Genomic DNA, 20,024 nt, shown 5'->3' with positions numbered 1-20,024 from the left:
AATAGATATCTATATTTCAATAAAACAGAAAGCTAAAATCACCATTAAAAATCAACTAAGTGACTTGTAGAAAATGGTTCAGAAAATTCAATTTATAGCAAAAATGTATTTGCCTCCCAAAAGAAGCTGGATTAAAAACAACATAGTTGGCAATTTCCCTTCTATATCCATTAGGTCTATATGTGAAAGTACAGGATGTCTACTTAACGGCATGTGTCTCAGCTTCCTAATTTATAAGATGACAATGGTCTTGAGTTTTGATTTTTCTTTTTAAATTGCCTTTGGGGGTTTCAGAGTTACACTTTTTCTTTAATAATGTGCTATTATTCATAACTGTGATTTGACACTAATTCCTTACAACATATGAGAAAAAATACAATATATACCCGAGTGTGGTTTCCAAGAACACATGAGGTGGAAAGCAGGGACTGCTCCTGTTTTCAATTCCGAAAACACAGAATAATTAAGAGTGTTTCAAAAGTAAAAAATACTGGTGGCCTTATTTTAATGAAAAAAAAGTTCAACTGATGTGAGAGAACTGCAGTATGCTCTCTATATGTCTTTTAAGTCAAATTACAGACATAATTTCATGCCTTGATATTCTCCCTTGAATGCAGAACTACTTGATTACTATATAAAAAATGAAAACATATAGATGCATACTTTTCTTTACATCTATGGAATTAAAAAACAGTCTCAAATGTTTTTAATGTTCTATAGAAGGCTAATCATACATTCAATTAGTTTAAAGTGTTGTTTAGGGGGATAAAATGTAAATAAAGACCACAAACATGGAAGAAAAGTGATACCAGACATTTATTATGAAGATCTGAGATAATTTAAGGATTAAGACTTGACATATTATAGTAGGATGGTTGTATTAATTAGTTTATAGCTCAATAAACAGAACTAAAATGACAAGAGATTAAAAACTTTCATTTACAATGAAAGAGTAATTGCATTAAATTGTTGCAGTCACTATGAAAAACAGTATGGAGTCTCCTCAAAAGACTTAAAAACAGAGTTGCTATACGATTTAGCAATCCCATTCCTGGGCATGTGTTGGACAAAACTATAATCTGAAAAGATACATGCACCCCAATGTCTACTGCAGCACTATTTACAATAGCCAAGACATAGAAACAACCAGATGTCCACCAACAAATGAATGGATAAAGATGATATGGTATATATATACATTGAAATACTACTCAGCCATAAAATAGAATGAAATAATGCTATTTACAACAAATGGATGCAACTAGAGATTATCATACTAAGTGAAGAAAGTCAGAGAAGGACAAATACCATATATCAGTTATATATGGAATATAAAACATGACACAAATGAACTTATCTGCAAAAGAGAAACAGACTCACAGACACAGAGAACAAACTTGGGGTTGCCAAGGGGGAGGAAAGGTAGGGGAGGGATACGTTGGGAGTCTGGGATTAGCAGATGCAAACTATATATATATAGAGAGAGAGAATGAATAAACAAGGTCCAACTGTATAGCACAGGGAACTATATTCAATATCCTGTGATAAACTATAATGGAAAAAATATGAAAAAGAATGTACGTATATGTCTAACTGAATCCCTTTGCTGTACAGCAGAAATTAACACAACACTGTAAATCAACTGTACTTCAGTAAAATACACTTTAAAAAAAAGGTAATTGCATTAGTATCTATAAAGAAATCTAATAGTCTTGGCAACCGACATGAAACTTGATGGGAAATGATCTCTTTCCTGGGAATATTTCCCATAATGCCATAAAAGAAGCTGAGTGCTCCAGCAGCAACACTCACACAAATCAATGTGTGATGCTAAATGGCTGTTAGGCTATGTATAAAAATTTTATGTTTTATATCCATATATAGCATACATACACCAAGGTGCTTGCATAAAATGAAAAAAAAAATCCATTAAGCAAGTCAGCAATGAGGTGTCAGCTGAGGAACGCATTCAAATAAGCATTTAGCAATGTTAGTGAATTATACAAGTCAATGGGCTTATGAAATGTAAAACTACTGAAGAGAAGAAAGCTTTTTAATAAAGGTGAGTTTCTAAAAAGCCCTTTAAGTATTTTGTCTTAAACAGAAAATCTTTCCTCTTGATCCTTCCCATAATAACAAATTATTTTATAATGCAAGGTGTTTTTTAAAATCTCATTTTTGTGTTCTTTTCAAACATATACACATGCACCCACACTCAAAGCACCTGTCAGACCCCGTTTTCTACATTCCACATTTTTCTAAAAATTGGGTGCTTTGAAGGAATCAACAAAGGCCCAGTTTTCCCTAAAATAACTTAAAGAAAAGGCATTCTCTCCACTTTGAAAGAAATCACAACTCTACAGATATGCAGGACTCTCCTAGACTTGTTTTTGTTTCTTTAAAAAATTTCTGTTTGCACCTGACTCAACTGCTTGTCATTCTGTCCAGCTTTTAGATTCTCAGAGGTCTGAATCAGGGTCAGCCTAAACCAGACTTTTATTTTATCAGACTGCTCTACAAAGGTAGTTTTCACTTCTCTGTGCCTTTTGAATCAATGTCAAGACTTGAAGAACTCACTGAAAGGGCACCTGCAGTTGCAATACTATAAGCCTTGCTTACAGCCCCATCCACAGCACAAAGGACATGCTGCAAAGCACCCCTGAGAGCTCTGGAAGGGCCCCTGGGCTGCGGAGGAAGATGAGGGCAGGGTTAGAGAGGCTGAGGAGGACGAAGCACATGCTTTAACCTGAAGAGCTATACTTGATTTCTTTTTTTTAATTTAAGGGATACTGCTGTGAAAAGCCTTGAACTGTCAGGAATAAAGGTGCTCCTTTATCATGATTATCATATTATTCAACCTTCTTGGAATTTGAGAGTGACTTAAGTGAAAGGTGTGATATCTTATTCTTTAATATATTTTATTCTTTCTGGAGTAGGAAATGGCAGCCCAGTTCAGTATTGTTGCCTGGAAAATCCCACGGATAGAGGAGCCTGGTGGGCTACAGCTTGTGGGGTTGCAGAAGAGTTGGGCACGACTTAGTGACGTAACAACAATCATATCCTTTAAAGTCCTTAGAATAAGGGGTGTAACTCAGTGCTATCACTTGAGCCACAATATTCAAATCATGGCTTCACAGGGCCAGCTCAGCTGCCTCAGCTGATGATTCTGCATTAATTTGTGAGGGCTACCTGAGGAAGATTCACTTTGATTATATTTTACGTGATTTTGAATGAGGATTTACCAAAACAATGATTAAAAAAAAAAAAACTCACACTACAAACCACCTTAAAATTCATACTAATTCATGGATTCTATACTAAGTATACCTAATTTAAACAAAGAAATGTACAGTCAAGGTTCAATTCAGTTCAGTTGCTCAGCCGTGTCCGACTCTTTGCGACCTCATGAATTGCAGCACACCAGGCCTCCCTGTCCATCACCAACTCCCGGAGTTCACTCAAACTCATGTCCATCAAGTCGGTGATGCCATCCAGCCATCTCATCCTCTGTCATCCCCTTTTCCTCCTGCCCCCAATCCCTACCAGCATCAGAGTCTTTTCCAATGAGTCAACTCTTCGCATGAGGTGGCCAAAGTACTGGAGTTTCAGCTTTAGCATCATTTCTTCCAAAGAACACCCAGGATTGATCTCCTTTAGAATGGACTGGTTGGATCTCCTTGCAGTCCAACAGTCAAGGTTATTTTGCTCTAATTATGTAGCTTGTGAACAAACATAATTGCAGCTCAAAAAAACCCACCAACAATGAAACAAGCTTACATATTTACTTATTTTTAGTAGCCTGAGACTGAGAAGTGGGAGAATGGAAGGCTGGACAATACACTGTAGACTAATTCAACGTTAGGTGGTGAACCACTGGGTCACAAAATAAGTTTAGATCATCTTAGAAGTCAACATACTATGTTATAAAATGAAAGACACGTCAAATAAAAAAAGGAAAACATACTTTAATAGCATCCTTGGCATCTACCACAGCCAGGTCTCGAAGGGCCCAAGCAATCTGTCTTTTGTAGAAATCTCCTTTATCAGATTTCTTGACTTTGACCACCTTCACCTGTACAGGGCGTTCAGTTGTCACTGTTGAATAAAACATACACTTTCAATAGAGACATTATTCATTTCCTCATTCTTCATTCATTGCAAATAGCTGTCAGATGCCTACTGTTGTTTAGTTGCTAAGCGGACTCTGACCCTTTTAGCGGTTTCTGACTCTCCTGGACTGTAGCCTGCCAGGCTCCTCTGTCCATGGGACGTCCTGGGCAAGAATACTTGAGTGGGCTGCCATTTCTTTCTCCAGGGGACCTTCCTGATGCAGGACTGAATCCGTGTCTCCTGTACTGGCAGGCAGATTCTTTACTGCCACCACACGATACTGAAGCAGGATAGCATTTCATAACAGATGCTGTGACTGAGGAATGCACAGATTACTAAAAGAAGAATCGAAATCAGACTAGAGGGTCAGAGGCAGATCCCTTCATTAGTAAAACTCTTGAAACTCAACAATAAGATAAAATATTTTGATTAAAAAATGGGCCAAACACCTTGACAGACATCCAACCAAAGAAAATATACAAATGGTACATAAACATATGAAAAGGTGCTCCACATCATTTCTCATGGGGAAAGTGCAAATTAAAACAATAGTGAGATTCCACTACACACCTACTGTTGCTTAGTCACTAAGTTGTGTCTGACTCTTTTGTGACTCCATAGCCTGTAGCCTGCCAGGCTCCTCTGTCCATGGGATTTCCCAGAATACTGGAGTGGGTGGTCATTTCCTTCTTAGAATGGCCAAAATCCAGAGCATTGACAATACCAAACACTTGTGAGGATGTACAGCAACATGTACTGTCATTCACTGATGGTGGGAACTAAAAATGGTATAGTCACTTTGGAAGACAGTTTGGCAATTTCCTAACAAAATTAAATATAACTCATACCATACAGTCTAGCAATCATGTTCCATAGTATTTACTAAAAGAATCTGAAAACATGCCCACACAAAAACCTGCACACAGATGTTTATAGCTGCTATATTCAAAACTGACAACTTGGAAGCAACCAAGATGTCCTTCAGTAGGTGAACGGATAAATAAATCGTGGTATATCTGGACAATGGAATGTTATGTAGTGCTAAAAACAAGAAAGCTGTAAGCCATGAAAACCAGTGGAGGTAACTTAAATGCATATTACTAAATGAAAGAAACCAATCTGAGAAGGCTACATACTATTTGATTCCAATTACTATTTGGTCTTCTGCAAAAGGCAAAACTATGAGGACAGTAAAAAGATAGGTGGTCACCAGGAACTGGGGAAGAGATGAACATGCAGAGCAGAGAATTTTTAGGGCAGTGACAATACTGTATGACATTATAATGATAGATATATGTCATTATCCATTTGTCTAAACCAACACCAAGATTGAACCCTAAGGTAAATTATGGACTTCAGGTGATTATAATTTGTTAATGTAGGTTTATTCTTGGTAACAAATGTACCATTGTGATGAGTGGTAGAGAAAGGCTATGCATGTAAGGGTAAAGGTGTATATGGGAATTCTCTGTACTTTCCTCTCAATATTCTTATAAACCTAAAACTGCTCTAAAAAAATAATAAAGTCTTAAAATGTATTAATGCTAATAAGAATGATCATTTATGAGGGTATAAAAAATCTAGGAATAAATAAATGCCTAGGAGTAAATACAACACATGTGCAAAAGCCTTTATGGAAAGCCTTTAAAACTATAATCCTTGTTGAAAGGTATTAAAGAAGACCAAGAGAACCACACCATATGCATGAACAAGATTTTATATAAAAATGCACGTTCTCTCTAAAGTGAACTATAGATTCAAAACAATTCCAATAAAAATCCTAACAAAATTTGGAACATGACAGGTTGATTATAAAATTTAGATAAAACAACAAAATACCCACAAGACAACATAAAAACCAGGTATAAGAAAGTGCCCAGAAAAAAACAAACACTCATCACTACAAACGTGGACACAGGTAAATCAAAAACTGAAATATGAAAGGTAAAATTATAAAACTTGTAGATGGTAATACAGAATACTTTTAAGGGCTTCCCTGGTGGCTTAGACGGTAAAGAATCCGCCTGCAATGCAGGTGACCTGGGTTTCATCCCTCGGTAGGGAAGATCCATTGGAGAAGGGAATGGCAACCCACTCCAGTATTCTGGAGAATTCCTTGGACAGAGGAGCCTAGTGAGCTACAATGCATGGGGTCACAAAGAGTGAGGCATGACTGAGCAACTCATACACGACATGACACATGACAGGGTAGGGAACGACATCTTAAACAAGAGACAAAAAGCCCATAAATGGTCACATAAATGATCAGATTGATTAATCTGATTTCATTAAAATTATAAATGTCATCAAAAGGCATCATAAAAAGTGAAACCACAAGCCACAAACCAGGATGCATGTAACCAACAAATTAGCACCCACATTACATAAAGACCTCAAAGAATCAATCAACCAAAAAGGACAACCAACACAGTAGAAAAATGAACAGAAGGCTTAAACAGGCAAATTTAGGCAATAAATGGCTAATAAATTCATGAACAGAGACTTAATTTCACTTTTACTTAGGGAAATACAGTTTAAAACCACAATGAGATTCTATTTCACACTCGCCAGATTGGAAACAACTGTGTCAAAACCCAGTGTCAAAACCAAGTTTAGACTAAGATGTGGAGAACCCAAAATACACACTGCCTGTGCGAGTGCAATCAGTACAACTACTTTTGAAAATAATTTGTGATTATAGTGTTGAACATTCACATGCCTGTGACCCAGCAATCTCACACTTAGCTATCTACCCCAGAAAATTCCTGCCTGTACACTGGCAGACAAGGACAAACATGTTTTGTTGCCTAAATAGAAAAACCTGGAGACAAATCTCCTGGTTATCCCTAGTAGGATGGGTAAGTAAACAGTTGTACTCTCAGAAGAGAACACTACATAGCAGTGGAAATAAAACACTTACCAGCCATGGGAGAAAAACAGGTAACACTCACTAACATGAACCTACTGATGAGTGGAAGTCACACATGAATACGTGCGTTAAAATGCAATTTATGCTCAGTTTAAAGCAAATCTAACAATGTATTATTTGAGATTACAAACATATATGGCAAAATGATATAGAAAAGCAAGGAAATAGTAAATCAAAACTCAGGATACTCGTCACCTCTTAATGAGGGAGGGAAGGGAATGGGAGCAGGGCAGGGCACACAAGAGACTTCAAAGGCAACGGTAATATTCCTTTTATTCTGGGTGGTGGCTACACAAGTGTTCCTACCTTTATATGTTACGGAAGCGCTTTTGTATCTTTTTAAGATTTAATTAAAGACAACTGAAAAAAATGAGTTTGCTGGCCCAACAGTTTTTCCAATCACAGAGACAATGAGAATATTTTATAAACAACCAGGAAATGTCTCCAAGGAATAAAAGAAATCCTTCCTTATTAAACACTCACCTGTGGCACACAAAAAACAATTCTTTTTCTTTTTTCCTGCCTTGCAGACATTGACAATACTCAGCAGGCGTTCGTCATTTGGAGTAAAAATGTCTCTTTGTAATGCATGCTTGATTGCTGTCATCTTTATTCAGCTGAAAAATTCAGAGTATAGATTATTACATTTGTCAAAATCATTCTTCTTATATTGTTCCATTTAGGATTAGGAAAAGACCTTATTTATGGTTAATAAGCATGGGGAAATAATTTCACACATTTGTACACCTACATCATAAAGATAAAAAGCTGTGTGTTTGGAAAAGAAATTAGAGAACCAGTATTATCAAACTCTAAGATCTTTTGATGTGCTCACCAAATACTAAATATTTTTTTAAAAGATTTAAGAAAAATTAAAAGGCCCATTCCCAATATTTAAATATAAATTTCCTATATAAATAACTTTTACAATTCAACAACAAAAAAATAAATAACCCAATTAAAAATTGAGCAAAGGGTTTGGGAGACATCTCTCCAAGGAAGAAGACATATGAATGGTTAAAAATGACATGGAAAGATGCTCAACATCATTAGCCATTAGGGAATCATAAATTAAAACAATGAGATACCTACCACTTTACACCTGCTAGGATGGCTAAAATTAGAAAGACAAGTGTTGGTAAGGGAACTCTCATATACTCCTGATGATTGTAAAATACTGCAGCTGCTCTGGAAAATAATTTGGTGGTTCCTCAAATAGTTAAATGTGAATTTACCACATGACCCAGCAATTCCACTCCTAGGTATATACTTAAGAGAACTGAAAATGTATGTCCACACAAAAACATGCCCATAAATGTCCACTGCAGCATTATTCACAATAGCCAAAAGTGGAAACATCTCAAATGTCCTGGGGAACAACAAAATGAAACATATCCATACAGTGGCATAGTATTTGGCCATAAAAAGGAGCAAAGTACTGATACATACTACTGACACACAGATGAATCCTAAAGACATTATGTTAACTGAAAGAAGTCAGTTGCAAAGGGCCACATATTTCATGATTCCATGTATACGAAATGTCCAGAGTAGGCAAATCCACACAGACAAACTGATTTCTGGTTGCTAGGGGTAGGGGGCAAGCAGGCATGACTGCTAATGTGTATGGGGCTTCTTTTGGGGGTGATGAATATGTCCTTCAATTAGACAGTATTGATGGGTGTATAACCCTGTGAATATACTGAAAACCACTGAATTATATACTCGAAAAGGGTGAATTTTATGGTATATTAATTATATCTCAAAAAAGCTGTTGTTAGAGAATAGTTTTCTACTCATCTTCCTTTTCTCATCTAATTCAACGTCCTTTTTTCAAATATCAACTTAAATATTTTTTAACATCTCTTTTCAATTTTATTTGTTAAATATACTGAATACATATTTGTGTGTGTGTGTGTGTGTGTGTGTGTATGTATTACTATTTCCAATGCAGGTGTATAGTATTTAATACATGTGAGCTGGCTTACAAAATTAACTTCTACTCCTAACACTGTTTCTATGGGAAAATGAAGAAATTATGAGTTTTAAATAAATGACTTTGAATGTATTTTTATAATACAATGACTCTTTTGAAAACTCCTCTATTTTACTCAATTTGTAACATTTCTATCTCTGCTCCAACTAAAAAAAAATTGCTTTTCTCAGAAAAACCACATCTTCCCACTTCCATCCCTATTCCCCCTCATCTCAGCCTCCAGTCTTCTGATCTCCCCTTCCATCCTGTTCTCTTAGAACATCTGGCCTCTCCAAGCTTAATTTCTTTCCCAGTGTAGCCTGGAGGCAGTGTTTATTTCCATACACCCACACCATTCCTTTCAATGATCTTGCTCCATTTGTAGACCAGTTCACCCTGCTCATCAATCTCCATCAACTGTCTTTTTTTCTCTCCTTCTCCTGGGCTACCATATGGCACTTAAGAAGGCCTCATATCCCTGTCCATTGTACTCATTACAACTTTTAAATTCAATCGATGCTAAACTTTCAATGTTGCTCAGCAATTCCTTAACACTTCCTTTGATGATCCCTCTTCCTACTCCATCGGTGGTGCAAATCCTTACTTCTCTCCTTCAACCCCTAATTCTGTCAGTCTACTCCCTCTCTGCAAATGACTTCACCATCTACCCTTCACCATCTATTTAACACCATAGCATCTGGTTACCTCTTTGCAAGCTTCCATAACCCCAAAACTCTCAACAAATAATATTAAAACGTATCTTTCATCATAATATGCCCTTGCTCAACACTTCTTCATCTTGCTACATTCCAATTTAACCTCCATTCCACCCATTATAAACTGTCTATGTTACTATCTCTTCATATGTTCTAGATCCTACACATATGCTAAAAGCTCAACTCTGTCCTTTGCTGAAGCCACCCTGGATACTGGCCAGTTTGCTTTTCTAACTCCAGGCTCTTGTTCATGCAATTTCTTTTTTCTCAAATTCTTTTCTCCCTGGAAAATTCCAATTCATCCTGCTAAAATAAGACCTCTTTTGTGAAATAGTCACACACGCCAAAGGAAAAAAAAAAAAAATCCTTTCCTACTTCTCTAACATTTCCCCTCTACTCTGTTAACACAGCACTTACAAACCATATTGTCCAGCTAGTTGTATTCTTTTCCCCATTAAGAGTATTTCCTAGCAGGCAAGGCCTGTGTCTTATTCATCCTTATATTCCCAGAACTTGGCAAAGACATAGCAGACAGTAAATAAATTCAACAAAATGAACATAGCAAATAACCTGACAGCTAAAAGCATTTTCCTAATTTTCCTTCATCTACACATAATTTATCCTTTCTGGTCGTACTGCCAAAGTACAACCGAGGTTCACACCAACTACATCTATTTAACACCACAGCATCTGGTTACCTCTCTGCAAGCTTCCATAACCCCAAAACTCTCAACAAATAATATTAAAACATTCCTTTCATCATAATATGCCCTTGCTCAACACTTTTCTAATGCTCCCAAAGACAAACCTTTCACTCCAAGCCCTCTGATCATTCTAGCCTTTAAATCTTTGCTTAGGATATTTTCCATGCAGAGGGTATCATCTACCCAAATCCTAACAACATTCCATAATTTACATGAACTTGATTCAACACAGTCAATCCTAAAGGAAATCAGTCCTGAATGTTCAGTGAAAGGGCTGATGCTGAAGCTAAAACTCCAATACTTTGGCCATCTGATGCAACAAACTGACTCCTTGAAAAAGACCCTGATGCTGGGAAAGGTTGAAGGAAGAAGCAGATGACAAAGGATGAGATGGTTGGATGGCATCACTGACTTGATGGAGATAAGTTTGAGCAAGCTCTGGGAGTTGGTGATGGACATGGAATCCTGGCACGCTGCAGTCCATGGGGGTCACAGAGTCGGACATGACTGAGCAAATAAACTGAACTGATTCAATACAGACCTTAATCCAAATTGATCTCTCCTCTCAACTGCTATACCACTTATTGCATTTGTTAAACATACAACACTTGCTGTCCAACTGGTTCATAAAGTCACAAGTTCCTGGATCTCAAGAACTCTCTTCAAGGGACGGGGGGATGGCTGGGGGAGGAGGTGTTTTAGCAGTTTCATGTTCTTTGTAAGTGCTAAACAAATACCTCTTGAGGAAATCTGAGCTGAATTATAAAAACTGGTTAAATGAATAAATGACTATTAGTGGTCAGCATCTATCACCCAATCCCTCTTTGGTCAAAAGCAAGGACTGACAATATGGTTAAGTGGTAAAAACAAGAGAGGAACTCGGCACAGTTGATAAAGGAGTTAGGCAGAATGAAAAGCACTACACATTCAGCAAACACTGATGCCTACTAAGTGTGAGGCAAAATCCTAGGTACCATGGTGAATATGACAGACATATCCAGGAAGACTTCCCTGGTGGTTCAGATGGTAGAGCGTCTGTCTACAATGCGGGAGACCCGGGTTCAATCCCTGGGTTGGGAAGAACCCCTAGAGAAGGAAATGGCAATCCACTCCAGTACTACTGCCTGGAAAATCCCATGGACAGAGGAGCCTGGTAGGCTACAGTCCATGGGGTCGCAAAGAGTCGGACACGACTGAGCAACTTCACTTCACTTCTTCATCCACGAAGACAGGAAGATTCTTGCCTCCAACGGCATCTACTTTATAAAGATGGCGTGAGTAACTCTCCAGTGTTTATAATACTTTTTTGGTAAGTCAGTGAATAAATCATTAAAAGTTCTTTAAAACTATTATCCAGGTATAAGAACCCATGTCTGACCACGTTCCAGAGACAGTCAGCCACAATACTCTATGTCGGTCCTTGTTTCCTTAAATCCAGCCGGATCACTACAGGATGTTGCAGATAACTTGTAAGCAGTACTGTCATGAGAGTGAGTGCGTGTGGGTAAGTACCCTGTCTGCTATCCAGACACCTTAGTACATGGAGCAGTGAAGATAACACGCCACAGCATGGCAACAGGGAAATGCACTTATGAGATTTAGAAGAAAATGAAAGAAAGAAAGAAAGTGAAGTCGCTCAGTCGTGTCCGACTCTTTGCGACCCCATGGACTGTAGCCTATCAGGTTCCTCCATCCATGGGATTTTCCAGGCAAGAATACTGGAGTGAGTTGCCATTTCCTTCTCCAGGAGATCTTCCTGGCGCAGGGATTGAACCCGGGATCCTCCCGACCCAGGGATTGAACCCGGGTCTCCCGTATTGCAGGCACACACTTTACCATCTGAGCTACCAGGGAAGAAGAAAATGAAGATTTGGACAAAGAAGGGGAAGGTACTGCCACGCCCTCCCCTCCTGGTCCAAGCCAAAGAACAAACTGTTCAAGACCGTTTTTTACGATGAAATCTGATTTTCATGGGCGGAACCGGAAAAGGACGTCTGGGCTGCCCTCCCAGCCCCCAGGATAACAAGGGGGTAACGGGATCCTCCCACCGGCCTCTCCGCCTTACCCAGAAGGGCTGGGAAAGAGAAGGGGGCTTTGACGGCGGAGGGAGCAGTACCCAGCCCCCGGCGCTAGACCAGCACAGGGACTGAGGAGCCGCCTCAGACCTTGGCGTCCACCCCTCCGTTCATTTGTCCGCCGCCGCCAGGACTGCCCGGCAGCCGCGGCCGAAGGCTTACCGCAAGGCCGGACCGAGCCCGGCTGTGCCGAGGCGGGTCCTCCAAGACGGAGACCGGACAGGACTGGGGCGGCCACCGTTACTAGGATGAACCCCCAATTAAGCAGTGAACTGGAAGCAGCCGTCCGGCCACCACTTCCTATATCCGGGCACGTGACACACCTCCCTGCCGGAAGTCGGTTGGGTTGAGAAGGAAGCAGTCGCGGCTTTGGCCTTGGTAAGGGGGTGGGGTCAGGTCTCTCCGGAGGGGCGTGTCTAGGACAGGCAGGAGCGGGCCGTGTCGCTGGAGACTGACTCCGGACCTGGGGGATTTGGTGTGCGTATTCCTTTCTCTAGAAGACTTATTTATTCAGCTATTTTCAACAGTTCACTTAAGAAGAGATCTAATCAAATGTTTTCTTTTTTGCACACCTAAAGTTCAGTTAAATCTAAATCAGACCAGTTCAGTTCAGTTCAGTCGCTCAGTCGTGTCCCTATGGACTTTGAGACCCCATGGACTACAGCTTGCCGGGCTTCCCTGTCCATCACCAACTCCCATGAGCTTGCTCAAACGCATGTCCTTCCAGTCGATGATGCCATCCAACCATCCCATCCTCTCTCATCCCCTTCTCCTCCGGCCTTCAATCTTTCCCAGCCTCAGGGTCTTTTCCAGTGAGTCAGTTCTTCGTAGCAGGTGCCAAAGTATTGGAGTTTCCGCTTCAACATCAGTCTTTCCACTGAACATTCAGCACTGATTTCCTTTAGGATTGACTGGTGCGATCTCCTTGCAGTCCAAGTGACTCTCGAGAGTCTTCTCCAACACCACAGTTCAAAAGCATCAATTCTTGGCTGCTCAGTTTTATTTATAGCCCAACTCTCACATCCATACATGACCACTGGAAAAACCATAGCCTTGACTAGATGGACATTTGTTGGCAAAGTTATGTCTCTGCTTTTAAATATGCTGTCTAGGTTGGTCATAACTTTTCTTCCAAGGAGTAAGCATCTTTTAATTTCATGGCTACAGTCACCATCTGCAGTGATTTTGGAACCCCTCAAAATAAAGTCAGCCACTGTTTCCACTGTCTCCCCATCTATTTGCCATGAAATGATGGGACCGAATGCCATGATCTTCATTTTCTGAATGTTGAGCTTTAAGCCAGCTTTTTCATTCTCTTTCACTTTCATCAAGAGGCTCTTTAGTTCCTCTTTGCTTTCTGCCATAAGGATGGTGTCATCTGCATATCTAAGGTTACTGATATTTCTCCCAGACCTCTTGATTCCAGCTTGTGCTTCATCCAGCCTGGCATTTCACATGATATACTCTGCATATAAGTTAAATAAGCTGGGTGACGAGATACAGCCTTGACATACTCCTTTCCCAATTTGGAACCAGTCTGTTCTGTGTCCAGTTCTAACTGTTGCTTCTTGACCTGTATACAGATTTCTCAGGTGTCAGGTAACATGGTGTGGTATTCCCATCTCTCGAAGAATTTTCCACAGTTTTTTGTGATCCACACAGTCAAAGGCTTTGGTGTAGTCAATAAAGCAGAAGTAGATGTTTTTCTCAAACTCTCTTGCTTTAAATCTAAATCTAGATACTTGCAGGTTATAGCATGGAGAGTTTAAATGAGTTAAATCAGAATGGGGGAGGGGGCAGGAGGTATCTTGCTGGAGCCAAGATAACAGCGCTTTTTTCTTCTTCTTTCTTTCTTAATTTTTTTTAGGCCCCACAGTATGCAGGATCTTCCTTCTCTAATCAGGGTAGGAACCTGTACCCCCAGGAGTGGAAGCATGGGGTCTTAACCACTGGACCACCAGGGAAGCCCCCACCAGCACATTTAATATCTTCCAGGAAGAGTCTCATGTGCTGTAGAGGTCCACTGATGTAGTGACATTGACATTTAAAAATTGTTCTGTAGAGCAGCTTCTAGACACAGTGTCAGACTTTATTTTTTTGGGCTCCAAAATCACTGCAGATGATGACTGCAGCCATGAAATTAAAAGACGCTTACTCCTTGGAAGAAAAGTTATGACCAACCTAGATAGTATATTCAAAAGCAGAGATATTACTTTGCCGACTGAGGTCCGTCTAGTCAAGGCTATGGTTTTTCCAGTGGTCATGTACGGATGTGAGAGTTGGACTATGAAGAAGGGTGAGCGCCGAAGAATTGATGCGTTTGAACTGTGGTGTTGGAGAAGACTCTTGACGGTCCCTTGGACTGCAAGGAGATCCAACCAGTCCATTCTGAAGGAGATCAGCCCTGGGATTTCTTTGGAAGGAATGATGCTAAAGCTGAAACTCCAGTACTTTGGCCACCTCATGCGAAGAGTTGACTCATTGGAAAAGACTCTGATGCTGGGAGAGATTGGGGGCAGGAGGAGAAGGGGACGACCCAGGATGAGATGGCTGGATGGCATCACGGACTCGATGGACGTGAGTCTGGGTGAACTCCGGGAGCTGGTGATGGACAGGGAGGCCTGGCATGCTGTGATTCATGGGGTCGCAAAGAGTTGGACACGACTGAGTGACTGAACTGAACTGAACTGAACTGAGAGCAGCTTCTTGAGGATCATCTGAAAGTTCTTTAGAAAATGCAACTCTCAGGCTTACTTCAGATCTACTGAATGGTAATCTGTGTCTTAACAGGATGACATCCATGCAGGTGTAAGTTTAGGAAGCATAGATAATGGCAATGTTGTTGGTTGCAAGGCAAGTGATTTATTTAGTCCATATTCCTAGCACCTATTTTATGCCAGATACTTTGATGGAGGTGTGGAGGTGATTTGATATGACTCTTACCCTGAAGAAGTTCATAGTATGGTAGGGCCAAATAAGATATACATATAAATACATATAAAATAAGACAAAATAAATGACCAAGAAGAGTTACAGGCCAGATAAATGTGTTGGTATTTCAAAGGAGTGATTTCTTTACTTCAGCTCAATACTATCCTTTGCAAGGGTTCTGCAGGAACCCTTTGGTGCAAGCATTTGTTTATTTGAGAAACAGAGCCACCTAAGTGCCAGGGACTTGAGATACAAAGACGGGGATCCCACTGAGAAGGGGGTCTGTCTCTCCCACTGTCATTGGAGAGACGGAATTAAATAGATGGATAAATTACAGTCTAGTGTGGTGAATCAAACAATAAAAGTAGAAAAAAAGAGATGAAACACCATGGAAATGCAAAAGAGTGTGTAACTCACTCTTTCAAGATGGGTTCACTGAGAAAGGGACAAAATGAGATATGCAAAGTATCTTTCAGTGTGTATCTGAAGATATAATTTGGTAGAAAAATCTGCAGAAATAGTAGGGACCTGTTTGCTACTGAGATCAATATACTCTGGTCAATACTACTTGAAATGCTTTTCAGTTTCATTGAATGACTTCCCTTTTAAGAGCAGGATCTGATCTGATCTTTAAAAAGGCCTCTTGGGTCCTTCCTGTTCAGTCCCAGAACACTTACTGTAGTCACTCTTTATATGACAATTGCACATGCTATTTTGTCATATTATTACTATTATTTTATCTTGTATGTTTACAGCCCTCTTCAGAGTTGAGAAGTGAATTGCCGTTTTTCACTTCCTCTCCTGGATTCCTCTCAAAGTGGAGGCACAGGATTCTATCTGGGGTTTTGATCCCAGGCAGCAAGAGTGAGAGATGAGGGGGGGGAAGTAAAAGGAGGAAGAGAGAGAGGCAGTATAGGGATGTGTTGTTCGGTTGGTTGCCACCATGTCTGTTTTCTTGATCCCTTAGTACCTTCTGGAAAGGTCATGAGGTGAGTGTCAAAACTGTCCACTGAAACCAAGAGTGGGAGAAGCATTTATCTGTCAGCTCCAGTCTACCTTTGATCAAACGTTAAGGCCCCAAGCCATTAACTACTCCACACTTCCCAAATGCACAGTCATGAATGCCAAGCTGACTCCCGCATCAGAGAAGTCCTGAGGCAGGAAGGAAGAGGAAAGGCACTGCCATATTGTAGTTGCTCACAGTTCATGGGACTGTTTAGAACAGGTTGCTGCAGCAGTGGTTGGAATAAGTGGCTGAAGGATTTAAAATGGTGACAGAAGATATACAGATGGTGTCCATCAGTCCAGTCTTTGTACCACTCATACCTGCTTGGCCATTTAAGTCTAGTCCTTTACAGTCCCCTTCAAGGTGATGGACACCTGCAATCTCTGCAAAGACTTAATATAAGAAAGTTGATGCAATAACTCAAGGACTGGACAGCTTCAGTCCTTGCTGCTACACTGATGCCAAGACTGTGCTTGTTCTTATGAGCTCCCCGCTGTACTCCCCACCCTTACCTCCCTTCACCCTTGGCCAGCACATCACCTGATCTAGGTTGTTGGCTCAGTGAGGCAACTGGAACCTTCAGCTTTTGTTTCCCTCCCTCTCATTGGGCCATGATTGTGTGACTGCCTGTTCAACTTATCCCAAGATAAGCCTCTGTTGAATTCTTTGGATTCTAGATTTAACCCCCCCCCCTCCATTGCTATTGTATAGCAACAATCCCAGATCCTTTGCTAATCATCCTTTGCTAATGACCTGCCTCTTGAGAAATTTGTATGCAGGTCAGGAGGCAACAGTTAGAACTGGACATGGAACAACAGACTGGTTCTAAATAGGAAAAGGAGTACGTCAAGGCTGTATGTTGTCACCCTGCTTATTTAACTTATATGCAGAGTACATCATGAGAAACGCTGGGCTGGAAGAAGCACAAGTTGGAATCAAGATTGCTGGGAGAAATATCAATAACCTCAGATATGCACATAACACTACCCATATGGCAGAAAGTGAAGAGGAACTAAAAAGCCTCTTGATTAAAGTGAAAGTGGAGAGTGAAAAAGTTGGCTTAAAGCTCAATGTTCAGAAAACGAAGATCACGGCATCTGGTCCCATCACTTCATGGGAAATAGATGGGGAAACAGTGGAAACAGAGTCAGACTTTATTTTGGGGGCTCCAAAATCACTGGAGATGGTAACTGCAGCCATGAAATTAAAAGACACTTACTCCTTGGAAGAAAAGTTATGACCAACCTAGATAGCGTATTGAAAAGTGGAGACATTACTTTGCCAACAAAGGTCTGTCTAGTCAAGGCTGTGGTTTTTCCAGTGGTCATGTATGGATGTGAGAGTTGGACTGTGAAGAAAGCTGAGCACCGAAGAATTGATGCTTTTGAACTGTGGTGTTGGAGAAGACTCTTGAGAGTCCCCTGGACTGCAAGGAGATCCAACCAGTCCATTCTGAAGGAGATCAGCCTTGGGATTTCTTTGGAAGGAATGATGCCAAAGCTGAAAATCCAGTACTTTGGCCACCTTATGCGAAGAGTTGACTCATTGGAAAAGACTCTGATGCTGGGAGGAACTAGGGGCAGAAGGAGACGGGGACGACAGAGGATGAGATGGCTGGATGGCATCACTGACTCGATGGACGTGAGTCTGAGTCTGAGTGAACTCCGGGAGTTGGTGATGGACAGGGAGGCCTGGTGTGCTGCGATTCATGGGGTTACAAAGAGTCGGACACGACTGAGCGACTGACTGAACTGAACTTGCTAATCGCGGTTGATTACTCCCACCAGTGCAGTCACTCCTCCCTTTGCTGGCTGGACTACTATCATGAGAAACTCAAAGCAACCAAATTATAGTGAGGGAGTTTCAAGTTCAGTGAAGCCTCCTCCACCCAAGCCCTCGTGCTTATGTTGGTGTTCAATTGCTAAGTCGTGTGCAACTGTTTTGTGACTCTTTTGCAAACTGTAGCCCACCAGGCTCCTCTGTTCGTGGGATTCCCCTGGCAAGAATACTAGAGCGAGTTGACATTTCCTTCTCCAGGGTATATTACCGACCCAGGGATCAAACGCACGTCTCCTGCATTGGCAGGAGAATTCTTTACCACTGAGCCACCAGGGAAGCCCCCACCCAACCCCTGGAGAGCTAATTATTATAATCCAGCAATGCCTGGATTTGAGAGGCAGGAAACACAAATTCTGAGAGTCACTGGGAGTGATGATAAAATGGGCCAATCCTGCTCCCATTCGGGGCTTTCCAGAGCTATGTCTTTAGCTATGTCTTTATTTGTTGATTGGAAGCATGTACCACATCAGAAGCTGGCTGATTCTGAGTGATGGGGGATACGACCATATCAGTGGAGTCTATGATCATGTGTGTATTGTCACGTTTTGTTTCGGCTATTAAATATATTCCTCGGTCAGGGTAACAGTCGGGAATGGTATAATTCTGGTGATGTTGGCAGAGTCACCTCAGGCAAGAAAGACAAACCTAGGAGTCTCTGGATATTTGTACATTAGGCCACTTCTCTCTAAAAACATGCAATGAAGAATACTGCCCCAAGCTCTGCCAACTGTCAAGATGTCCCTTCACCTTTGTTCTTTAAAGCCATCCCTGAGTGGGGCTTTGCACAGCCACCGTTCAGTTTTTCCTACACACCAACACATCTGTGAACCACACTTAAGCTTTTTATTCTGAGATGGGTAGTTGTAGGGAGCCCCAGGAGGACAAAGGAGTGAGTTGAGGAAGAGCTGCCAGTGCTATGGAAGTTCCACAGAAGTCTGAGTCACCCTTTCATGTCATTTACTTGTGTCTTCTGGACCTGTTCAGGCTCAGCCCTACACTGTTTATATTCTTCAAGTGATTGCTGCTGTCCTCATGCACTTATGACTTAGTGGATCCAATAACATCCAGCTCATGATAGATATCTCTAGTGTTCCCAGTGGAGAATAGTTTTTTGGCTCAGACATGGCCTTGCAGAATACTCAGGATCTGTGCTGCAACTCTCTTACTGGGAGCTCTCCAGAAATTTCACACAGGGCTCTTATCCATCACCGATCCCTCAAGTACCATTAGATCTGCAGGAACAAATAGTCTGAACATTAGGCAACGTGCATCATGGCCCTTCTGGGCCACATAGCCAGCTGATAGGTACTTCAGTTTTACAATAAGTTTGTTTCAACATCTTTACTTCTGGGAAACATATGCTGGTGGTTCTTTTGTCTCACATAATAAATTCATTCTAACACTCCTGCTCCCCTGAGTCTTCTGATTCCTTTCTCAATACTCATTCAGAGTTGTTCTAACATCTCATTTAGCACAGGCCATCAGCATAGTCAAGCTTTAACGAGGCATGAAGGGTTTGTATTTCTTTCCTGCCTAGCCTTACAACTTCATTCCTGTGTTTTAACACTCTAAATATTTACTCATGCATGTAATCCCCTGGTTTCTATTGGTTATGTTATACAGTTTTGCAGCTCTTTATCTATAGGTCACTTATTCTCCATGGGTGATTTTGATGCCCAAGAGACATTTGGTACTGTCTAGAGGAGCCTGATGGGCTGCCATCTATGGGGTGGCACAGA

At 40.8% G+C, this 20,024-nt stretch overlaps 1 protein-coding gene across 7 annotated transcripts in view; it reads right to left on the bottom strand.

Annotated features, from left to right (window-relative positions):
- The window catches only part of EXOC1 (exocyst complex component 1), a 54,276-nt gene extending 41,451 nt beyond the window's left edge, over positions 1-12,825 (bottom strand). For 6 of the 7 annotated variants that reach the window (XM_018049472.1, XM_018049474.1, XM_018049475.1 and 3 more), the window contains exons 1-3: positions 12,672-12,824; positions 7,523-7,656; positions 3,965-4,095 (exon numbers count right to left, since the gene is read on the bottom strand). In XM_018049472.1, the coding sequence (XP_017904961.1) occupies positions 3,965-4,095; positions 7,523-7,646 (255 nt within the window). In that variant the 5' untranslated portion in view covers positions 7,647-7,656; positions 12,672-12,824. Of the gene's footprint in view, positions 1-3,964; positions 4,096-7,522; positions 7,657-12,671 lie in introns of all 7 variants that reach the window. The other variant, XM_018049477.1, reaches the window with a different exon arrangement.

This window comes from Capra hircus, chromosome 6 (genome assembly GCF_001704415.2).
Source record: "Capra hircus breed San Clemente chromosome 6, ASM170441v1, whole genome shotgun sequence".
In the NCBI taxonomy this organism is placed as follows: domain Eukaryota; kingdom Metazoa; phylum Chordata; class Mammalia; order Artiodactyla; family Bovidae; genus Capra; species Capra hircus.
Note: the sequence above shows the minus strand (reverse complement) of the source record. Positions and strands in the feature narration are given on the sequence as shown.